The sequence below is a fragment of the Pseudopodoces humilis genome, chromosome 28 (assembly GCF_049639895.1).
Source record: "Pseudopodoces humilis isolate 2021_Gansu_Grassland_sample_001 chromosome 28, ASM4963989v1, whole genome shotgun sequence".
Lineage (NCBI taxonomy): Eukaryota > Metazoa > Chordata > Aves > Passeriformes > Paridae > Pseudopodoces > Pseudopodoces humilis.
This window is the reverse complement of record NC_142227.1, coordinates 5,285,959-5,307,626: the sequence shown is the minus strand read 5'-3', so window position 1 is coordinate 5,307,626 and position 21,668 is coordinate 5,285,959. Positions and strand designations below refer to the sequence as shown.

At 48.9% G+C, this 21,668-nt stretch overlaps 1 protein-coding gene and 1 pseudogene across 5 annotated transcripts; one reads left to right on the top strand and one right to left on the bottom strand.

Moving 5' to 3' along the window:
- Positions 1-384: 384 nt before the first annotated feature.
- LOC102105210 (butyrophilin subfamily 1 member A1-like) lies at positions 385-15,951 on the bottom strand (annotated as a pseudogene).
- LOC102105029 (E3 ubiquitin-protein ligase TRIM7-like) lies at positions 15,429-21,304 on the top strand. 5 transcript variants are annotated; one of them, XR_015774633.1, is made up of 4 exons: positions 15,431-17,428; positions 17,533-17,650; positions 18,277-20,154; positions 20,442-21,304. XR_015774633.1 is itself a non-coding variant. In XM_088067786.1 (3 exons), exons 2-3 carry the CDS (start codon positions 17,638-17,640, stop codon positions 18,795-18,797), a joined length of 534 nt encoding a protein of 177 aa, XP_087923912.1. In that variant the 5' UTR covers positions 15,429-17,428; positions 17,599-17,637; the 3' UTR covers positions 18,798-21,304. The 5 variants fall into 5 exon arrangements, 4 of the variants coding, with proteins under 4 accessions (XP_087923912.1, XP_087923911.1, XP_087923910.1 ...); XM_088067786.1 differs by having other exon boundaries at positions 15,429-17,428; positions 17,599-17,650; positions 18,277-21,304; XM_088067785.1 differs by having other exon boundaries at positions 15,430-17,428; positions 17,504-17,650; positions 18,277-21,304.
- The last annotated feature ends 364 nt before the right edge of the window (positions 21,305-21,668 follow it).

Here is a 21,668-nt window from a genome sequence, read left to right as displayed (position 1 = left end):
TCTTGATGCTGACATGCATACAGACAAATAACACCAAAGTAATTTTATTGCAAGCATTCCCAAAATATCTCTGTTCCTGGAACCTCTGACAACATGAGTTGCAACTGGAGGAATTCTGACCAAAGAGAAAGGGTTGGTTTAGACCCTTGAGAGAGATGCAGCTCTCTGCAGAGAGAGAGCTCCAGAGACATAATGAGATCTCTGCCCTGGGAAACCCTACACAGCTCAGCCAAACAAGGTCCAAAGACAGCAAACATAGCCCTCAGGTTAACCCAGCTCTGAGCAGCTGGTTGCCACAGAAACCTCCTCAGGTTCCTTCTAACCTCAATCCTTCTGTGAGTATGAACTAACAAGTTCTCCTAGAAAAGCCTTTTCTTACTCCATTCCATTCATCACAGTCATATTTTGAAATGTCCCAGGACCCAGACAGAACCAAAAGTGTATTTTTTCCATTCAGACAGTACCAGTGGAGATGTGAAGATGGAAATACTCTCATCAACGCTGAAAAATGCCACCCATCCCTCTTAATCCAGATAGATCCAGATCTGTTCGGGGGTACTGACTTCAGGAAGGAGGGTGCAATTAGGAGATGTGAGATCTAGGAAGTACCCTTCCAACAGCCTCACTTCCCAGCTACCTTTCTCAGGCTTAAATTCAATATCATTCTTCTTTTTCACATCTTCTGTAGAGACCCCCCATGGGCCATCCTCCTGTGTCCATCACCTTCACCTCCCAGTAATGTCTCCCTGAAGGTGAAGCCATCACAGCCCAGCATGCAGCAGCATGGGTTAAATCTCTCAGGGATGTCAGGGATGTCCTGTTCTGTGTCACCTTGTTTCACACTTTTGCCATCATCAAACAGGACAAGGTCCCTGTGGGCTGTGTCTGGATCCAGAATCATGTTCACTGCAGCTGAGATGGAACCAATACATCAAGGCAGAGCTCACCCCAGGGGAGCTCTTGCCTGGAGTTGCCTAAGGAAGAAGCAGGGTGGGAGTGAGGGCTGGCAGATTGTGGCAGGGGAAGGTGCACAGGATCACAATGTTGGTTCAATGAACAGAAAAAGTTGCAGAGAAATGAGAAGATTGTCAGCAGACCTTCAGGCTGAAGACCCCAGATGGGTGAAATGTGAGGACACAGCTCACTGAGGACCAGGACTCTCCAGATTTGCCTGAAACTGGAGCATGCACCGAATGTACAAGGAATTTGGGTGTTACACTTCCTTTGCTAAAGGGAGATTGGCAGAACCACCCCTGGTACCCCTAACAGCCTGCAATAGGGGAACTGCCAGGGAGGGAGAATAAAGCAGGGAAAATGATTCAGCACCCTGGAAAAAAAAATTGTAATTACCTTCTTCTATAGGTACTGCATATCTTCTCCATGCTTTTTAAAAACAAACAAGCAAACAAAAAAAAAACCAACCCACAGGTGAAAGCTAATCAAACACACTTGTACTGGATTAACTCAGGGTAATGATATGCCAGTGTTGCTGCTCATTTTCTGAGTTGTTATCTTTGTGAAAGTCAGTGTGTTGCTTCAAAACTTTAATGTATGACTATGTGAAAGGGCTCCATCCATTTACTACAAATACAACCATGCTGCCAGTCCTGATTCAGATGTATGATTCAGATGTATGATTCAGACATACATTTATGATCAGTTTGTACTTTGAAAACTGAAGGCATTTTCTTCTCAGTATAGAATAATTACAGGGAACAGTGTAAAGCCACACAGAGACCAATGGAAAATAATTTCTGAAACAAGTTCTGTATTTGCAACCTCTTCCCAAAAGGAAAACCAAAACCAGGGCACACATACAAAACTCAGATGAGATAAAGGCCCAGCTGAGAAGTCTCTCACGTATGAAAGAGAATGATACTCACCGAGTTCTCTGACTTGCTTCTCTGAAAAAGAAGGTAAACCAGCACAGGTGGGTTGTGGGATATTGATTTGGATATACCCCGTGTCTCCTTCCCTGTAACCACCTGCATATGCCCCAGGGTGGGTTTCTGCCACAGCTTAGCCATCCAAAGCCTTGTCCCACCCCCATCCTGGAGCTCTGCTCTGTCAGGAATGGTGCAGTTTGTCCTGTGCAAATCTGGGGCTGGAAATGTTCTTTCAGAGGTCCCTCGCTTCCAAGGGGACCAGGACACTCCCAGTCTGCTGGCATCACCACTGCTGCCACCCATTCCCAGCCCCAGACATCATCTCTAGTCATCTCAAATTCTTGATTTTCAAATTCATCCTCCTTCCCTCCAACCCCAACCACTTTTCTGGCTACTTTACACGTTTAAAGTGAAAAAACCAAACCCACCACCCTAGAGAGACTCTGTAAATAGTTCTTTGTAAGGAAGAGGAGATGACTCACTGATTTCTGCACTGCAGTCCCCTGAACAAGGAACACACACACAAGTTACTGTGTGGCACAGCCCCTTCCCTGGGACTCCCACCCCACTAAACCCCAGGACAGGTCAGGACCATCAGGACCCCGCTGTCCTGACCGCACATATCAGGACAGGCTGCGATGGAGGGGGAGATACACTGGCTTGTGCTCCAATTGCAAGGACAGATGACCTGTATTTAGTTTCCCCACATAATTTTTTCCCCGCTTCATTGGCACCAATTTACCAAGAGTTAATTTGTAACAGCCAAAGCACTATTCCTGACGAATTCTACCAGCAAGTAAACAAACAAGCAAACTTGCTTGCTCTTCAAGCAAGTTAAGTTTTTTTAAATTTACTGATTGAACAATCTGTATTTATGTAGGAGATATCTTAAAAGTTCAGGTTTCTGTAATTTTCCCTTAAAAAAAAATAACTGTTCAGAATTTCAATACTTAAATTAAAGGAGTGTCAGAAAGCATTGACAGCTACCCAGGGGAAAAATCTAATGACTGGGGTGAATTTTCACATGATTACAAGGCCAGAGGATGGCAAAGGAAAATATCTGCCTAAAAGGAACATTTGGACAGAATGGGAGTATGAATGAAAAAGCCTGGAATTTTTCACAGAGCATTTCACCAAGAAGACAGGGAGTGAGACTTACACAGTCCTGCTGCTTGTGTTGCTGGAAAACAAAACCAGACCAGAGTATCACCACCAAACTGGTGCATTTTTCCCATGATAGGCTTGTTGGGGTAGGGAGGAAGCTGAAATTGATCATGAAAGAAAAGCTTCAGCCCAGCAACTCCTTGGGGCCTTTCTTCTCAAAACTTTTGGGATCTCACCCACCCGCCCTAACCCTACCATGCACAGAGATCAGCACCACCCTGCTGGAGACCCGAGACTGGGCTCCAGTTCTAGCGCAGCTGTGAAGGGGCAGGTTTGCCTCAACAAGGGAGACACAAGGTTAAATGCCTCCTGCAGAAGTACATTACTGCCCTAAGCCTGAGCTCTGCAGTGCTGAGAAATCTGAGTCCTCTGCAAAACAAAATGTGCTACCTCAAAACTTCCTCTGGCCTTGGGAAGGAAGAACCTTGAGCGTCGCTAAAGGACATGAAATGATTCACATGACCACTCTCAGTGTCAGAACAAAAACCCATCACTTTATTCTCTGATTCCAGTATTTATAGATTCTCGACAATGACCAGGGATTGGATAATTAAGCTACCACCTTCCCAAGCACACTGGTCATGTGAAACATCCATCAAAAGAGGCTTCTTAAAAGGAATGTGATAAACAACTTATGTTTACAGGACTTTCATAGGAAAGTAACTAAAACTATGAAAACATTATCAGAAGCTTTAATTTTCAGGGCGACACTTGAGAGCACTTTGAAGAGCAAAGCTCACTGTTGGTACATCTCTTCACACTTTCTGTGGTTCTGCAATGATTGTCTGTCACAGTATTGTCATAGTACAGCTGGCCTGGAGTGGACACAGTGAATCTGACCATAACACTGTCGTGGTTTTAAACCAGTAATTAAAAAATTACTTATTTCTTGCTGTGAGATATGGATTAGAACAAGAGCAAAACAGGCTTAAAACTTAAAAGGAATAAAGAAAGTTTATTAAGAAACTACAATAATAAGAACACCAGAATAAACTTTCAGAAAAAACCCTTTTTATCCCTTACTACCCACCATTCCCTTGTTCACATGACAACAGAGACAAAAACTTTAGAACTTTGGTGGTTAAACAATTCCTGCTACAGTCTTTTCACCAGTCTTTGTAGAGAAACAGAAGTCTCTTTCTGTTAATTTATGGAGTTTCTCACAAGAAAACTACTTCTGTTATAGTCTTCTATTGCCCTGATGTCAGCTGCCCAGAACTGCTGTTATCAGAGCTCACTCCTCCCATTTCACCTCACTCTGAGGTGTGTATGGGTCAATGAGTCTAGGGATTTCATTTTAAGGATGAGTTATTCAAAGGCAAAAGTTCTCTTCATCTGTCTCTGTGAGCTTCGCTGGGAAACAGTTTTCTCATTGCCTCCCAAGGCTTCAAATCTTCGCTTCACTCTATTCTAGTACTTCACTGTATCACAATCACTCTACTTTTTATTTAAAATTTACACTTTGAACACTCTATTCCTCCCTATATACTGTCATGAATTAAAGGAGTTTTTTCAAGACCTTATTGTCTATTTCCATAGCCTCAACAGAAAGGTATTTCAGCTCATAAAAGCATCTCCTTATTCTCTACCTTTTCTGAAACTTCTTTTTCTTTACTGTCTCTGATAGTTTATAAAGTCTCTTTACATGTTGATCACTCTCTTTTCCTCTCTCTGGATAAAAGGATTAATCTGCAAGTCTCATCTGGGTAATGAAAAGTTTAAAATCTTGCCCAGGCTTTGTAGATGGTTCTGTGACCTCTGCTGGTGTAGGAGCTGGAGCTGTCTGCAATAGAAAATTCCTCATGGCTGCTCTGGAGAGTGTAGTCGCTGTCTCAGCACGCTGCAGGTCCCAAGCTTTTTTTTTTTTTCCTTTCTTTACTCGGCAGTCTCTGGTGAATTCCTGGTCACTGCAGCCGAGTCAGGAACTGGCTTGGCCCGGCCAGAGCCCGGGGCAAGCCCTGCAGACCCCATCTCCTGGCTGGGAGCCGCGGCAGGCCCAGCCCAGCCCCCGCCCGGCCGCATGGCCTGGGCAGGGAACGGGAGGCCTGGAGCTCTGTTACCTTTCACAGCCAGGAAACTAAGAGAGACAAGAGTGCTCTGGCTTTACATCTTAAGGTAGGGTTCACAAGTTGATCCCACTTTTCAATGGTCAAAACTGCTGTCAATTCCCAGTAATGACCGATAATTGGTCAGGAGAAAAGGCTCCCATCAGTCCCCAGCAACTTCAACTTCCTTAGCTCCCAAAACCACCTTAAAGGTAAAGTCACCCCATGACAAACACAAATCCAATTCAGCTAGCCTACTTCATGTCTGAATATGTCCCTGGATACATTATAGGGGACCCTCAGCCAGCCCCATCCAAGCTGAGAAGAAAGCACATGACTGTCTGGTCAAGAAGCTGGGCAGGGAGAGAGATCTCAGCCAATGGCTGTAAAGCCCAGGAGATTTGAATTAAGTATTTAAGTGAGCTCTGAATAATAAACGAGGCTGTTGTCTCATGAGCACTTGGAGTATGAGTGTGGATTTTCATCTCCCCATCCACGACCACCGCATTACAATTGTTCTTAGAATTAGAAAATTGATTCATTCAAATTAATTGCATAATTGTATGTATCCAAATAATTTCCATCCCAAATGTACCCCAGAAATGCAACCCATGAATTCTTCCATTTGAAGAATTCTCCAATTTCTGGAAAATGGAAAGTAAAATTTACCTATTTTTTTCTGATGCTTTCCCATAAAGAAAAGAAAGAAATGCAAAAAAATTTAAAAATCATCTCTCCCAACAATCACTGAATAACCCCCAGCAGGTTACAATCACCCACATGGCAGAAGAGCTGCAGAGTCTAGATGTGCCTCAGTGCCCACATGACCCACCAGCCCCATCTTCCCTGAGTAAGAAAAAGAGGATTTCAGTTTCCTTCAATCCTCTGTATCACCTCCCATCAGAGTCAGAAGGAAAGGAGGCCCTTTCCTTGGGTGGTGCCAGACCACCCAAAAGTGTCAGTTTCTTTACAGGGCAAGGTGAATTATTGCTGCATTTCCATGATGGGGCAGAGGAGTGAATTATGTGGCTTTAATGCCAACTTCATTCCTTGCCTTCTTGCTAGAAAAGAAGCCTTTCTTTTACTGACAGAAGTCAAAGGTCCCTGGGTCTTTAAGTTCCCTGGCACCAAATGTGTGCCCCAGTTATCGGGACAAGACTCTGGTTCCATCTGGGTGTTTCTCAACCCCTCGCATCAGTTAGGACCAGAGGTGGCTTAGCAGGACAGCTGAGCTCCACCCCAGTTCCTGCCCCAGGATGGTACCTTTCATCTTAAACAGATAAACAGATAAACAGGATATAAAGGAAAGCAGCCACAGCAACCAGGACCAGGCCTGTGGCAATCATCCAAGAATGGGCATCATGGAAAAAAGGATCTGAAGAATGAAATCCCTGAACGAGAGGTTACTCTGAGACTAGCAATGGGAAGGAGATTATTTCTATTTCATACATGGTCATTCCATCTGAATCCCATTGAGAATGAAAATCAGCTCCTCACTATACTCCAAAAACTGGCAAAAAATGACAAAAAGTACCCCCACATTTTGGCAATCAAGCACTTGTCTGAGGCTGATGACATTTTGTCTGTATTTTTGAGGATTTTCAAATGCAAGATGGATTTCTAACCACATTATTTCTAGTTACATCATGGTTTCTCCTTTTTTAGAAAAAACACAAACGTTGTATTTCATTAGTCAATAGGGGATCAGAAATAGGGTAACATGTACACAGCAACACTCCAATGCAAGACAGTACCACCAGGAGAAAGATAATGACACCTCAGGAAAATAAAATCTCCAAGTCTTGTTCATTCCCAAAGTACAAGAGGAACAAAACAGAATGGAAAAGCATGTGCTGCTGTAGTGCATTTTGATGTATGGTTAGTTCAGATCACCATTGCATGTCTGCTCTGTTTCCAGCCCCAAATCAATTATCCAGTGAAAAAGGAGCTTTCCTGTGGCACAAGGGAAAATTAAAAATACATTCATTATCTGCAGGTGCTAAAATGAGACACAAGGATTTATTTCTCATACTAAACCTGTAGGACAGGATTTCACAGTGGGAGAGACTAAGGGCATGGATTGGTTTTCCCTTTTTCATTTAGTTCCAGTGTTTATTTCAGACAGGTGTCTGTAGAAACTCTGCCACACTGAGGGCTGTTCCTTTTCCCCCCCACCCTGCACTTCCTGATGGAAGTGATTGATTTAGGAGCACAGCTGCACAAGCCCCACCAAAACCACAGTTGTTTGCACACGGAAATGGAAATGGAATGGAAATGGAAATGCTGAGCCCACTGTTGGGCCAATGCCCCGGGGGGTTCTGCGGAGCACAGCTCCCCATGATGCCCTGTGCTCAGCTGAGCTGATCTGTAAAAGGCTGACCCCTGCTCCAGTCTGTGCGGGACATGCTGCAGCAAAAGGGGAGCTCCTGGGTCACACCCCTGGTGAGGTGATGCTGCTCTCTACTGCAAAGAGCCCATTTTCATCCAGGGCAGTGTCTTCCCAGTGGGATGGGAGCTGTCACCCACAGGAATCTTGCCACAGCACCTGAGGCCATGGGCACCAGCTGGCTGAGCTGCAGGACACCTGGATCTCCCCAGCCTCATAGCACTCCAGTACGATGAGCAGGGCAGAGCCACTGGCTGCGGGAACAGAGACCCCAGGTGAGCCTCCAGGCTGTTGGATATTGGGAGATGTGGTGGTTTGGCTGTTTCTCTCCCTGACAAGGACAAACTTTGACACAGACAAATCAATGATTTTTTTTCAGACAAGTGTCACCTGGAGTCAGGACATTTCTTGCAATCTCCTTCACATAACATAGAGATCTGTTCTGGAGGCCAGTTCTGCAGCAAAATAAACCACAGGCCTGGATAGTAAAATATAAATGCACAAATTATAACATCCTTCCTTTATTACCCAATGCCTAATTTTTTCTTACACCTTCTTATATGAAGAAAACAATAGCAAGAACACCTCTGAAGGAAGAAGCATATCTCACAAGCTCCTTATGGCCACTTGGTGGATAATTTAACTTCTCTGAGACAATCTTGGTATTTTCAAATATAGGACTGAAGAAAACCTTATTTCCAAAGCAGCCACCTCAAACTACTTCTGGACAGGAGGACAGGGAAAAAGAGCACTGTCTCCAAGTAAGTAAATTAGAAGTACCAGGGACACGAACTATAGACCTGTCACCTGGAACTTCACTGCAGCCTTGTCATAAGCTGAGCCATGTTGAACAAAATGGGTGTAATTCCTTCTGTCAGAGAGCTGAACAGGGAAAATTTTCTAGTGTGTGCTGCCCTGGGGCAGGCCATCCTTCAGCAGCTTGGTGCACCCTCAGTACTGAAGCATCTGCTCCCCATACTGGTTCTGGCCTGCCTTGTATCACAGAATCACAGAATGACCAGGTTGGAAGAGACTTCAAGATCATCAAATCCAACCCATGCCTTAATACCTCAACTAAACCATGGCAGAGTGCCATACCCAGTCTTTTTTTAAACTCCTCCAGAGATGGTGATGCCACCACCTCCCCAGGCAGACCATTCCAGTGTTTTATCACTCTTTCCATGAAGAACTTTTTCCTAACGTCCAACCTAAATTTCCCTTGGTGCAGCTTAAAGCTGTGTCCTCTTGTTTTGTCAGTTGCTGTCTGGTGAAAGAGACTGACCCCCATCTGACTAAAACCACCTTTCAGGGGGTTGTAGAGAGTGATAAGGTCACCTCTGAGTGTCCTTTTCTCCAGGCTAAACAGCCCCAGCTCCCTCAGTCGTTCTTCATAGGGCTTGTGTTCCCAGCCCCTCACCAGCCTTGTTGCCTCCTCTGGACATGCTCAAGTGTCTCAACGTCCTTCCTGAACTGAAGGGCCCAGAACTGGACACAGCACTCGAGGTGTGGCCTCACCAGTGCTGAATACAGTGGAAGAATGATCTCCCTGCTCCTGGCTGGCTACACCATTCCTGATCCAGGCCAGGAGCCATTGCCCTTCTTGGCCACCAGGGCACTCTGCTGGCTCATGTTCAGCTGCTGTCACCAGCACCCCCAGGTCCCTTTCTACCTCGGCACTGTCTGTCCACACTGTCCCCAGCTGTGGGTACGGAGGAGCCCGCTGGGCCCGAGATCCTGGCTCTCCCCTGGAGGGGAGATACTTCTCTGTGAGGGAGACACAATGTGTCGCTCCCAGGGGTCTTTGAGTTAGATATGTTAAACTGTTGTGTTTCATTGGTGTTCTCCCCTGCTGTCCCACCCTGATACAGGTATCTCAGGCTTCCCCCCGCCCCTCTTCTTCCCCATAAATATCCCGGGTTTTCCCCTGTTTGGGAGATTCGCTGTTGCCGGCACCCTTCGCCAAAGCTCTGCCTGAATAAAAGGTTTTGCCTTGGTGGAATGCTGGACCAGCATTCTCGTCCCTACTTCTTGCGTTGCCTGCCCGCCACTGCCGAGCTGAGCTGAAATCACTCAACTACCGCTGAGCCTGAGCTGGAATCACTCAACTGCTCGAAGCTGCTCATGCGCTTTGACCCGGCCCTTCTCAGGGCCGTTTCTCTAGAGAAGTCGCGGTGCTCCAGGCTTTCCACCGCCACAGCACCCAGCCTGTAGTGTTGCAGGGGATTATTGTGGTCAAAATGCAGGACTCGACACTTGGACTTATTCATCCTGTTCATCCCACTGGACTTTCCCAACCATCCAAATGTTCCAGGTCTCTCTGCAGAGCCCTCCTCCCTTCCAACAGATCAACACATGCTCCCAGCTTAGTGTCATCTGCAAATTTACTAATGAAGGACTCAATACCCTCATCCATGTGATCAATAAAAATATTGAACAGGACTGGCCCCAGCACAGACCCCTGAGGGACGCCACTGGTGCCTGGTCCCCAGCTGGATGCAGCACCATTCACCACCACTCTCTGGGCCTGGTCATCCAGCCAGTTCCTAACCCAGCACAGAGGGCTCCTGTCCAAGCTGAGGGCTGCAGCTTTTCCAGGGAATGCTGTGGGATACAGTGTCAAAGGCCTTGCTGAAGTCCAAATAGACAACATCCACAGCCTTTCCACCATCCACCAGGCAGGTCACCTGGTCATAAAAAGGAGATTAGGTTGGTCAAACATGACCTACCTCTCCTAAACCCATGCTGGCTGGGTCTGATACCCTGGCCATCCTGTAAGTGCTGCATGATGACAGTCAGTGTAAACTGCTCCATTACCTTACCAGGTACTGAGGTCAGGCTGACTGGCCTATAATTACTAGGACCCTCCTTACCACCCTTTTTGTGAATGGGTGTCACATTGACCAGCTTCCAGTCATCTGGAACCTCACCAGTGAGCCAGGACTGCTGGTAAATGATAGAGAGCGGCTTTGCAAGCTCATCTGCCAGCTCCCTCATCACCCTGGGATGGATCCCATCTGGTCACATAGATTTATGAACATACAAGCAGCTCTGCAGTTCTCTGGCTGCCTCCTCTTGGATAATAGAAGGACCATTCTGCTCCCTGCCACCATCTACCAACCCAGGAGGACAGTTGTCCTGAAGGCAAGCGGCTTTCCCACTAAAGACTGAGGCAAAGAAGGCATTAAGCACTTCTGCCTTCTCCTCACCTGCAGTTACTAAGTTTTCTCCCTTATCCAATAAAGAACAAAGGTTTCTCTTACCCTTCCTTTTAGCATTAATATATTTATAAAAACATTTTTTATTGTCTTTTACAGAAGTCGCCATTTTAAGTTCAAACTGAGCTTTGGCCTCTCTAATTTTTTTCCTACATGCTCTAGCAGCCCCCTTAAATACTTCCTGAGAGACCTGACCCTCCTTCCAAAGATGATACATACTTTTTTTGTTCAAAAGTTCCTCCAAAACCTCCTTGCTCATCCAGGCTGGACAGGGCATGGCAAGGCTGTAGTGATGCACAAAAGGTGAGAACTGTTCTCAAAACCAGGTCACCTTTGTATCGTGTGCGTGCTGCTCTGGGGAGAAGCTGTAGGGCAGCACAACGTTCTTGCCCTTGGCCATGGTGATGGGGTTGGGGTGTCCCCTCATGTTGAGCAGAGCTGGGGGAAGAAGAGAGAGCTGTGAGTTTGTCGTGGCACCTGAGCTGAGGCACAGCAGATGCTGCTCAGTGCTGTTTGTGTGCTGTCAGGCCAGGTGTCTTCGGGTGATTTTATGATGATACCTCATTTCCTAATTATCTGCTTTATGCCCAGAAATGTCTGTGTGATCTTTAAGATGAACCAGAGGCAGGACCAGAGCCTGGGAGCCCCAGGATTTTGGTTTTTGGTTTTGTTTTTTTGTTTGTTTTTTTGTTTTTTTCTTGCCCTGGCCTGGAGGCTTTTCATCAGCAGCTTTTTGTTTTATTTGTTTTTTTTCCTTGAACTGTTTTGATTTGTTTTGTCCTTTGGCCCAAGAAGCCCGCAGGGGCACCCCTGGCTGGTCCAAACCCCAGAAAGACCAGTGAAAGAAGGGACACCAACTTTGCCTGCTGTGAGGAGAAGATCCACACCAGAAATCCAACAGGTTCCCAGCCACTTTGTGAACTCTTTTCTCCCCGCTTCCCAGAGACAAAGAAGGGCAGCCACCATCTTTGCCTCTCAGCAAGGTGGGGGTGGGGTGTAAGGTTCAATTTTCTTTTCTCACCTGTGCTTTTTGGGTATCTTGCTTTGTTAATAGTTTTACTTTTTTTTCACTTTCATCCCCTGGTATCCATTTCTCGCACTGGCAGAAGAGAGTTATTGAAGCCCTTTCTCTCTAGAGAAAACACCCATTCCAGGGTGTTTCCTCCTGAAATTTGTCTCCAAAACCAAGACACCAGGTCACCATGCTGGCAGCGTCCCCATGCCAGGCAGAAGAGCTGCTGAGGGGAGCTGGGAGAGGGACCCTACCCTGCAGCATTGGCAGTGGGCTGGGGCCAGGCCACCACTCCTTCCTCTGCTTCCCTGTCCAATGCTGCCAGGAGCGTTCTTCAAACCCCTGGTTCTCAAGTGGATAAGTGGTGCCCATGCAGCTCAGGGCAGGCAGAAAGCAGGACAAGGAATGATGGAAGTAGCTGGAAGGTTTCTGGGAGGTTGGCTGGAGCAAGTGACAACTTGGCTACAAATAAAATTCAAATATCCTTATATCTTTTCATCCTTTACAAAGATCTATTAAAAAGGTAGAAATGTCTCAGCTACTCTTGGCATCTTTGAAAATTTAAAAGAAAAAGGCTTATAATAAACTGGCCACTGAGCTCACTGAGAAAATGGTTCTGGTTGAAGGGAAATAAAAGCAAATTAACTTCTTTGACAAGATCACTTTTGAGTTAAGTGCTCTGCTGCATCCTTTGCCAGGGCTGCCTTGAAGAAGCTTCAGGTCAGCAATATAAAAAAAGAGCCCAGGCCAAGTTTGTTGTTGCTGGCTTTTTTCCTTTATTGATCTGGTTTTCCTAAGGGTCCAACACACCCTGGCACAATAAATGGGAACGTGCAGGAAATAAGAAAAGCAGGGAGGGAAATGGCAGCAAATTATAATCAATTCTTTGGCATCATCTAATCTTTACCCAGGTTCAGTGAAGTTGTTCCAACACCTGTGCTGCCATGGCTGGACGGATGCACCAGGATCCAGAGGGATGCTGGTGTTCCCAGAAGTAGAGAAGGTTTATGGAAAGGGCCTGACCCTGCTCTGAGCTCTGCTGTTCACAGGGAGCTGCTGCACTGGCAGCCAGGAAGATACTCAGGCTGGAAGCTGTGCCACAGAGATCAGCAGGATCCACAGGATTCTTACCTAGTGCTGCTCATGAACTTGGAAAACTAAACTGTAAATGACAAAAGCCAGCAGAGAGTAGAGGAGCTAGGAACAGGAGAGCATCCTCTTTACTGGAGCACCACCTGGAGATGAGGAAGGAGAGGGAAAGGGCAAAAGGGAGGAAAACCAAGGGAAGATGAAAAAAAAGAAAGGCAGAATTCACTTTTAAAGGATTCATTGCTGAAACCAGCCCCTTTTTGTAAAGCCTAGTGAAGAACCTCAGATGCCAAAGGTTGAAATTGATTTTCCATCTTCAGCCTGACGTTGATTAGTGTTTTATACAAAGTACCAGACTGGTATAAAAAGTTGTGGGGATTTTCCAGGGGAAAGCAAAGGACAGCCTGCTCTGGCTTTTTTGATCCAGCATTAAGAAAGAGAAAAACAAGTACAGAATGAGAAGGAGAAGTCTTGAGCAATTCAGGAGTCAATCCATACACCTCAAAGAGAGTGGGAAGTGATCTTGGACCAGGGGAAGCAAAATACCCAAAACACTGATCCTAGGCCCAGACAGGACAGGATGTGACCCCGCTCTACTCTCCCATCCCCCTTTTTGCCCACTGACTTGGTTCCACTTTGCTAACAAGAGGAGGAAACCACGGGCAGTTCTAATAGATGCCAGAGGGTGATTTCCATCTGCAGATTCCCAAAAAATGCCACACAGCTGGAGGTCCTGAGCTCTTTCCTGCACTCTGAGCTGGAGGTGGAGCTGCTCGGCCATCACCCAGAACCTCAGGGAGATCCCCTGGTCCCAGCTAAGTCTTTCCCTGCCTGAAAAGGAAAAAAAAATGTCACCCGTTTCCTCCTGTGCTGCCTCTGCTTCAAAATGGAAGTTGCTGAGTAATTTGGGTAATTTTGGTAATGCTTTTGCTTTGGATATGCCCTTCTGGGAGCATGCACAGACACACCCTTGCTGCAGAGACTCTCCAGGGCTGGACGTGACAGCCTCCTCCCACAGCGCTGCCTGGACTGGCAGCAGTTTGCACATCCCTGGCATGAGCCTGGAGGCAGTGGGAAGGAGGGAGGTAATGGAACTGGGATTCACACCCAGTGGCAGTGCCACGGTGGCAGCAAAGCCCAGCAGTAGCATAAAAATTGCTTGAAAGCAATTCCCTGCTGAGAGGTGAGGCCATCGAGGATGGATGCTTTGGGGAAATCTGCTGCCCTGAGAGGTGAACGCAGTGCCTGTGGAGATCAGCCCAGCCAGGTGCAGCACCCTCTCAGCCCAGCCAGGCATGGGACACCTGCTGGGTGTCCAGAGAGAGACCTGATCAGAGACCTGGCCAAAAGGGGTTACAAGAAAAATAGGGAAGTAAAAAAGAAATTGTACAGACAGACAGACCTGGACAACTGTCCTAGTTTGAAAGACAGGTTTTTGAAAGGGAGGTGGGAACCTCCCTTGCAATGGGAAAATGTGATCACCTTCCTGCCAAGTTATTATAACTTTGGAATCAAAGGGCTTTCAGACAAAGATATGGGAAAAGGAATAACAGTTCTTTAGCAGTATGTATGTGTGTATAACAAGGCAAAAAAAACAACCACAGCAGCAGCAACAACAACAAACAGAACCTCAGACCCGGTCCCGGCCAGAACCACAGACCCGGTCCCAGCCAGAACCTCAGACCCGGTCCCGGCCAGAACCTCAGACCCGGTCCCAGCCAGAACCTCAGACCCGGTCCCGGCCAGAACCTCAGACCCGGTCCCAGCCAGAACCTCAGACCCGGTCCCAGCCAGAACCTCAGACCCGGTCCCGGCCAGAACCACAGACCCGGTCCCAGCCAGAACCTCAGACCCGGTCCCAGCCAGAACCTCAGACCCGGTCCCAGCCAGAACCACAGACCCGGTCCCAGCCAGAACCTCAGACCCGGTCCCAGCCAGAACCTCAGACCCGGTCCCAGCCAGAACCTCAGACCCGGTCCCAGCCAGAACCACAGACCCGGTCCCAGCCAGAACCTCAGACCCGGTCCCGGCCAGAACCTCAGACCCGGTCCCAGCCAGAACCTCAGACCCGGTCCCGGCCAGAACCTCAGACCCGGTCCCAGCCAGAACCTCAGACCCGGTCCCGGCCAGAACCTCAGACCCGGTCCCGGCCAGAACCTCAGACCCGGTCCCAGCCTTCTCGCGGCCACTTTCCCTGTTGGTGCAGTTCCGCTCACAGCCAGCAGGGGCGCTGTTGGCTCCCGGCCGGGCAGGGCAGGTGCGATGATTCCCCTGCGGCTGCAGGGGGCGCTGTGGCGCGAGCTCGGCCGCCTCTCCACACGGCAATGGCCAAAACGGGCTGCAGCAGGAACTGTGGAGCGGCAGCTGGAGCTGCAGGGATGAGCAAACTCCAGAGTAGCAAATGAAATGTAACAGAAACTCCACAGTTGTAGCATGAGCTAAGGAGCGTCCAGGCAGGCAGGGGTGCTGGGTTACAGTTGTCTGGAAAATTAATCCACAAACACCAGAGGTTTATGTCCAAAAAGGAGACAGAGGAGTCCTTTTACTTTATTCAAATAAAGGGAGAGGCCATGGGGCATTCCCCTGGGGTCTCTCAAATTTTTGGAGGGCGCAGCCTCCTTTTTATCCTAATTCCTTGCCGCTTGTCCCTTCTCTTTCCCCATGGGCTGAGGGACTTGAGAGGTACAGACTTCCTGGAAAGCCTAATATCTGAGACACCCCCACCGCCCTTCCCCAATGCATAACCCTATTCTTAATTCTGAACTCTTGTGGAATTCGTAGTGTTTCCTCAGTGTCTTTTTCATCCTTCAGTGGAACCCATCCCATTGTTTCTGTTATCTCTCAGTGATAGTCTTATCAACAGACCCACAGCTTGTTTGTAAATACAAACCCGTCATTCCTCTCAGTGTAGTGAAAACCCGGAGCAGGGGCAGAGAAGCGGCAGGGCTGGGCAGGAGCCGCCTGGCTCTGGACCACTTGGAGAGGCTCCCTTGGAGGCAGAGGGGTCTTGGGGATCCTGGGGTTTCCCCTGAGGCACCCGAGTAGATGGTGAGGGTCCTTTGTTTGGTGAGGCAGATGTTAATAAGGTCCCAATACAAAGGCCGCCCTCAGGAGCGGAGTTTCACTCACGGTAGGAGGCAGCAGGAGACGGCATCCCGCAGTGGTGGCGAATTCTCCCCACGGTGACCGCAGCCTGCCTCTGATGTCGACAGTGAGAGAGCTAATGGCCCTTCCTGCTAGACCAGATCTCTCTGCCCTTCCCAAGAGAATGCCCTCAGCTGCCGTAGCAGCCAGCTGCACTCCTCCCCCTTCTCCTCGGCCATATCCTTTGTGTCTCTTAAGTATCGGTCGCTATTGTCTCTTAGCAATAAATGGGAGAAAACTCACTAAGAGAAAAAATGGAAAAATCCTAACCACCACCACCAACAAAAGATAGCAGAAAGAAGTGTAATAATGAACCTTGTAACTTAACTTACTGATGGGATCACAATTCCATGGGCATGGCTCCAGGCAAATCCAGCCTGCACAGGTGTGCAAATCTGGGTGTCCCAGACAATTGTGTGTGCCAAGGGATGAATGTGAGTACTAAAGCCATGTGGAGTGGAAGGACTTGGGGAGGACAAGGTGTCAGACAAACCAAAAAGGTGCAAAAGGAGCTGGTCATGGGTAAAGTGGAACTAGTCAGTGAGCTTGGCCAAGGCAGCCAAGCTCCAGGCAGGGATTTCAGGCAGGTAGAGGGTTCACACAGGTGTCTACAAAGCCACCTGGCAGCAGCTGCCCTTGCATTCTGCTTTATTTGTGCTCAGCTGGTGCCTTCCAGAGTGATGTGACACAGAAGAGTGGAATGCCTTGTGTTCCCTGGGACTGGGAATAAGGCCATCATCCCTCAACACATGAAGAGTTGCCTGGAGAACAGAGAGGTGGTGAGATACAAAGCCCAGCACATGCTGTTCCCCATTTACCAGTTGAGCAGTCAAGGTGGCACATGCCCTGCAAACATCTCCACTATGAACCCATGCAGCAGGACAAAACTGGGCAAACAGCCAGGACAGGAGCCAGACCTCCCCTTTTCACAGAATGCAACCTTGACATGCAGAGCATGGGCCACTGCTCTGCATCTGGTGTCCCCAGGTGCCATCCCAAAGGGCTGGAGATGCCTGTGGTGCCATGGCCCAGGAGGTCTCTGAGCGTCCTGCACAGGGAGATACAGACTCCTCCAGCACTCAGGGGCTCTTATCACCCACCTGCAGCTGGGCCAAGGGAGCAGAGATGCAGTAGACCCTGTGATGTAAACAGGACTGGGCACTGCAGGAACAGGAGGAATTGCCAAATTGGATGAGGTGTTGGATGAGGTCCCATGTGGGCTGGCAGCTTCAGGGCATAGCAGGTCATTGCCCAGAGGAGGGGAGGTGGAAGCTCAGTGGGGTGGTACCCAGACAGACTCCCAGCTCTGTCCTCCAGGCCATCCAGCCCCCTGGACTGTGCCCTGCTCACACAAACAAACTGGAAATACTGGGCAAGGTCAGTCCACCCCTGAGCAGATGAGGGGATCAGAGGAGTGGGGAGCAGACTGAAGACCTTCCAAACCGTCCCAAACCTGCTTTCCTGGAGCCAACCCGCAGGCTGAACAGGTGAGTACTGGCTGTCTAAAAAGTGCTGAATACTGTGACCCTTCCATCATTTCTTCTCTGCTTTATCATCTTCAGCCCTTGTGCCTTGCAATTCCCACTTTCAGAAGTGAATCCTGTTTTCTCTCCTGTTGATTGACTGTGGTGTGCTGGATTGATGTGCTGGCATCCAGGATGGAGAAAGTGAGACCCTGATTGATGAGGTGGAGGACATGAGTGGAAGAGGTGAGTTTTCAGAAGGGGAGGAAGGAATTTCTTTCTCTGGTGAGAAGAAAATGCATCCTGCTTTTGCTGTGATACAACTATTGGAGGTCAAAACACTGGACCTTGTCCCCAGAGTAGACTTTTCATGGGTTGGGACTTGGTGGCTGCAATACTCCCAGCTGAACTCTTGGTGCTTCTCTGTAGACCCAGCTCCAGCACCAAAGGCTCCTGAGCTGACATCCTTGGCCCTCTCCATTGCTCACAGAAAGAGACGTGGATTTGGGGCCATGGGTAATGGGTCTCGGAGTAACATCTACCATGGTTGGCACTGGTTTGTGCCCTGACCTGCCTGTTCTCCTCTTTCAGCACCAGAGACACCCCAGCTCAGGTCCAGGTGGCTGTACTTCAGGTGTGCACCCACCCATTCAGGTGCCTCCTCCTCCAGGAAACTGAGGTCCTCTTGGCCAGGATGTGTGCAGGCCCCTGGGGCAAGGACAGGATTGGGGCAGCAGGGAGCATGGGACAGTCCAGCTAGGGGGGGTTTTCACACTGCAGGGAAAAGGAACTCACCCTGTCCCTTCTCTTGCTGGGGTGGGTGCAGCCCCAGGGCTGCCTGTTCTGAGCAGCTTCTCCTCCTCTGTCCCCAGCTGATGTGACTCTGGACCCAGACACCGCCAATCCCTTCCTCATTCTGGCCAATGACCAGCGAGGGGTTGGACGGGGGGATGAGTGGACCTTGCTGCCAAACAACCCGGAGCGGTTTGACACGGAGCCATGTGTGCTGGGCAGCCAGGGCTTTGCTGCGGGGAGACACTGCTGGGAGGTGGAGGTGGTCAAGGCAGGGGACTGGTGGGCCGTGGGAGTGGCCCAGGAGTCTGTCAAGAGGAAGGGGGTCCTCAGTTTTACACCCCAGGAGGGGATCTGGGCTGTGGGGCAGTGGTTTGGACAGTACCATGCTTTCAGTGATCCTGACTGGACCCCCCTGCACCTTACCTGCCACCCCAGGGCCATCCAGGTCTGCCTGGACTTCACAGACAAGCAGGTGACTTTTGCTGATGCTGAGAGTGAAGCCCCAATCTTTGCTTTTTGCTTGGCATCATGTGCTGGGGAGAGGCTGTGCCCGTGGCTCTGGGTGGGGAGGGACTCATGGCTCAAGCTGTGCCCCTGACAGGGAGGGAAATTGGGGGGAACGGGAGAGATTGGAAAGGCAAATGTCATCACCTTGAGATTGGTTCTGGGAACTGAGAGGGTCATGCATCCTGCTGGCTTCTCCTCACATGGATCCTCTGGCCACCAAGGGGAGGACTGGCAGGTCATGGAGCTGGGTGCCAAAACAGAGCCTCCTTCAATCCCCCACCCCTCAGCTGGGACTGTAGGGACAACAGGGAGCACAGAGACTTGGTGCAGGGAGGAGCTTGGTGCCTGGTGTTCCCATGGGAGCGACCACCACTGAGTGCCAGGGCACTGCAGAGCTGCTCTGTACGAGGCCTTGGAAAATATAGCAGAGTCCAGCTCCTCCAAGGGTGCTGGAGTAGTGCCCTGCCTCTGGCTTTTTTTCAATTAAGTTAAAAAACCTCAAACACAGCTGGATACTCATGATAACACTTATCTTCCCCATGCAACCAAAGCCTCTCCTTGCCTGATGTGCACCAAGCACATTTCTTGCAGCAGAGCACTGGTAGCAGTGCAGGAGCAGCAGTTATGGGCAGCCCAGAAAGGAAAGCACAGTGCTGAGCTGTGTCTGAAATCCACAGGAGAGGCAATTCCCACAGATCTGCCATTTTCTGATCTTGCCCCATCAAGGTCCCACCTCACAGGATCCTGCTAAATTCTATCCTTAGGAGAGGAGAAGGTGGATGTAGATGAAGGGGGACATTGCCTGGGTCCAGCCTAGATTTCATCTCCAAACACTTTTCTGGCTGGACCTTCTTTAGTGCCACCTCAGTTGTCACTGTTGTGGTGGCATGTGGACACAGGCAACAGTATTGGTCTTCCTTCTCTACTCCAGAAGCTGCAAGGAGTTGCAGCACTGGGTCAAGCCCAGGTATCTGCCCCCTAAGCCTCTTCCACTGTGGTAGCACCAAGACTAGGGAAACCCAGGGATCTCTGTTCCCAGTGAGGTACTTCCTACTCTCCATGGGCAGAAGCCTCAGACTGTCTTGGTTTTGCTTGGGATAGAGTTAACTTTCCTCTTAGTAGCTGGCACAGTGCTGGGTTTGGGATTTAGGGTGACAATAATATTGACAGCAACAACCAAACCATCAGTCATGTGGTGTTTACCCAAGCCAAGAACTTTTCAGTGTGTCATGCTCAGCCAGCAAGGAGCTGCACAAGAAGCTGGGAGAAGCTCAGCCAGGACAGCTGACCTGAACTGTCCAGAGGGATATTCCACACCACAGGATGTCTTGCCCAGTGTGTGAACTGGGGGAGCTGCCTGGAAGGGGCCAATCACTGCTGGGGGACAGGCTGGGCACAGATCAGTGGGTGGTGAGCAACTGTATTGGGCATCACTTATTCCACTTGGGGTTTGTATTTTTTTTCATTACAATTATTATTATCATTATGATTATTATGTACTACTTTGTCTCAATTATTAAACTGTTTTTACTTCAAATAGAAAGTTTTTTTTTTCCTCCCCCCCTCCCCCATCCTCCTTGGAGGGTGGTGTGTGACTGTGCAGTGTTGTCAGCTGGGGTTACACCATGACAGAGGTTCACAGCAGAAGGCTGGTGTAAGGAGACGGCAGATAGTTAGTTCTGTATTTTGTCTTTGTAATGCTAAACACCCCAAAAGACTTGTGCTGTGTATTTAGGGACACCTACCTCAATCAAGAAGAAAATCCTTTCTGAAAGCCAGCTCAGTCCCTCAGACTGGAGAAAAGTTGGGTTTTCAACAGATTGGTGTCTGGGAACTTCCTCACTGGAATTTTGTGGTTTGGAGAAGGCAGATTTTGTGCTTTTTTGTGTTTCCTTTTTGATATGCCCCCCAAAAATGTAATTTTGAAAAATCAGCTCTCTGGGAGCTGAATTGTGTAACTGCAGCATTTGTGTGAGAAATAAACAATTTCATGCAGAATTGCACCACAAAGACTCAGGAGAGTTTAAATTCAGCTCTCGTGCTAAAGATCTCTGCATGCCAGAGCCACAATGGGTAGGTAGGAAGGCTTAAGGAACACCAGGGTCCTTGAGCAAGGCTGGACTCACATGGGCTCTGAGTGGTTTTGGGATGACAGTGGGGGCCAGGAGTGGGAACAGACAGCACATCACAGCAGTGACTGCTGCCTCCTCAACTGGTGCCTGGACACGGAGGCCACAGAGCAACTCCCAAGCTCCCAAAGCCCTTGGTCCACAGCAGGGTGTGATCAGACCCCTGGAACCCTCCTGCTCCCACAGAAAAAGGCTGCAGAACTGGGCAGTGGGGGCACCCCAATGAACATGCTCTTCTCAGCATTGGTCTGTCGACATGCGCCAAACAAAACCTGCCTGGATTTGGCACATCAGCCATGCAACTGTGACTGAACACCCTTCCCATGAAACTGTTTCCTTTTCCCCACTGCCCCCTTTCTCTGGGACATCTGCTCTTTTTACACTGTTCTTGCTATTGCAGATGCTGCTTTTTCTCTCCCCCACCCTGTCAGATTGCTGTGTGGCATCACAGTTTTATTTTAAAGGACTGGCTGAGCCAACCAGGGCACTCCCTTTTTTTAAACTTTTTTTTTTTTTAAAGATAAACAAGTCCAGAAAACCTTTGATTTGACAGCTTATCCAGGAAACTCATCCAAAGTCTCGCCCAAGGCTAAAGCCTTGCCCAGGGCCTTGGAAATGCATCCAACTTTGGTTGCAGTGCTTTGAGTGGCACTTTAAATGAGCAGCTTCACAATTTCCAACCCCTCACTGCAAGTATGGTGTGACCAGCTTTGCAACACGGATCCAGGGCCGGGGGCCAAGGTTGCAGGGGATGTTGGGCCTCCTCACTGCCCCACAGAACAGGAAATGATGTCTGCCCAAGTCTCTGCCCCAAGGTTCCACGCTCTACAGCC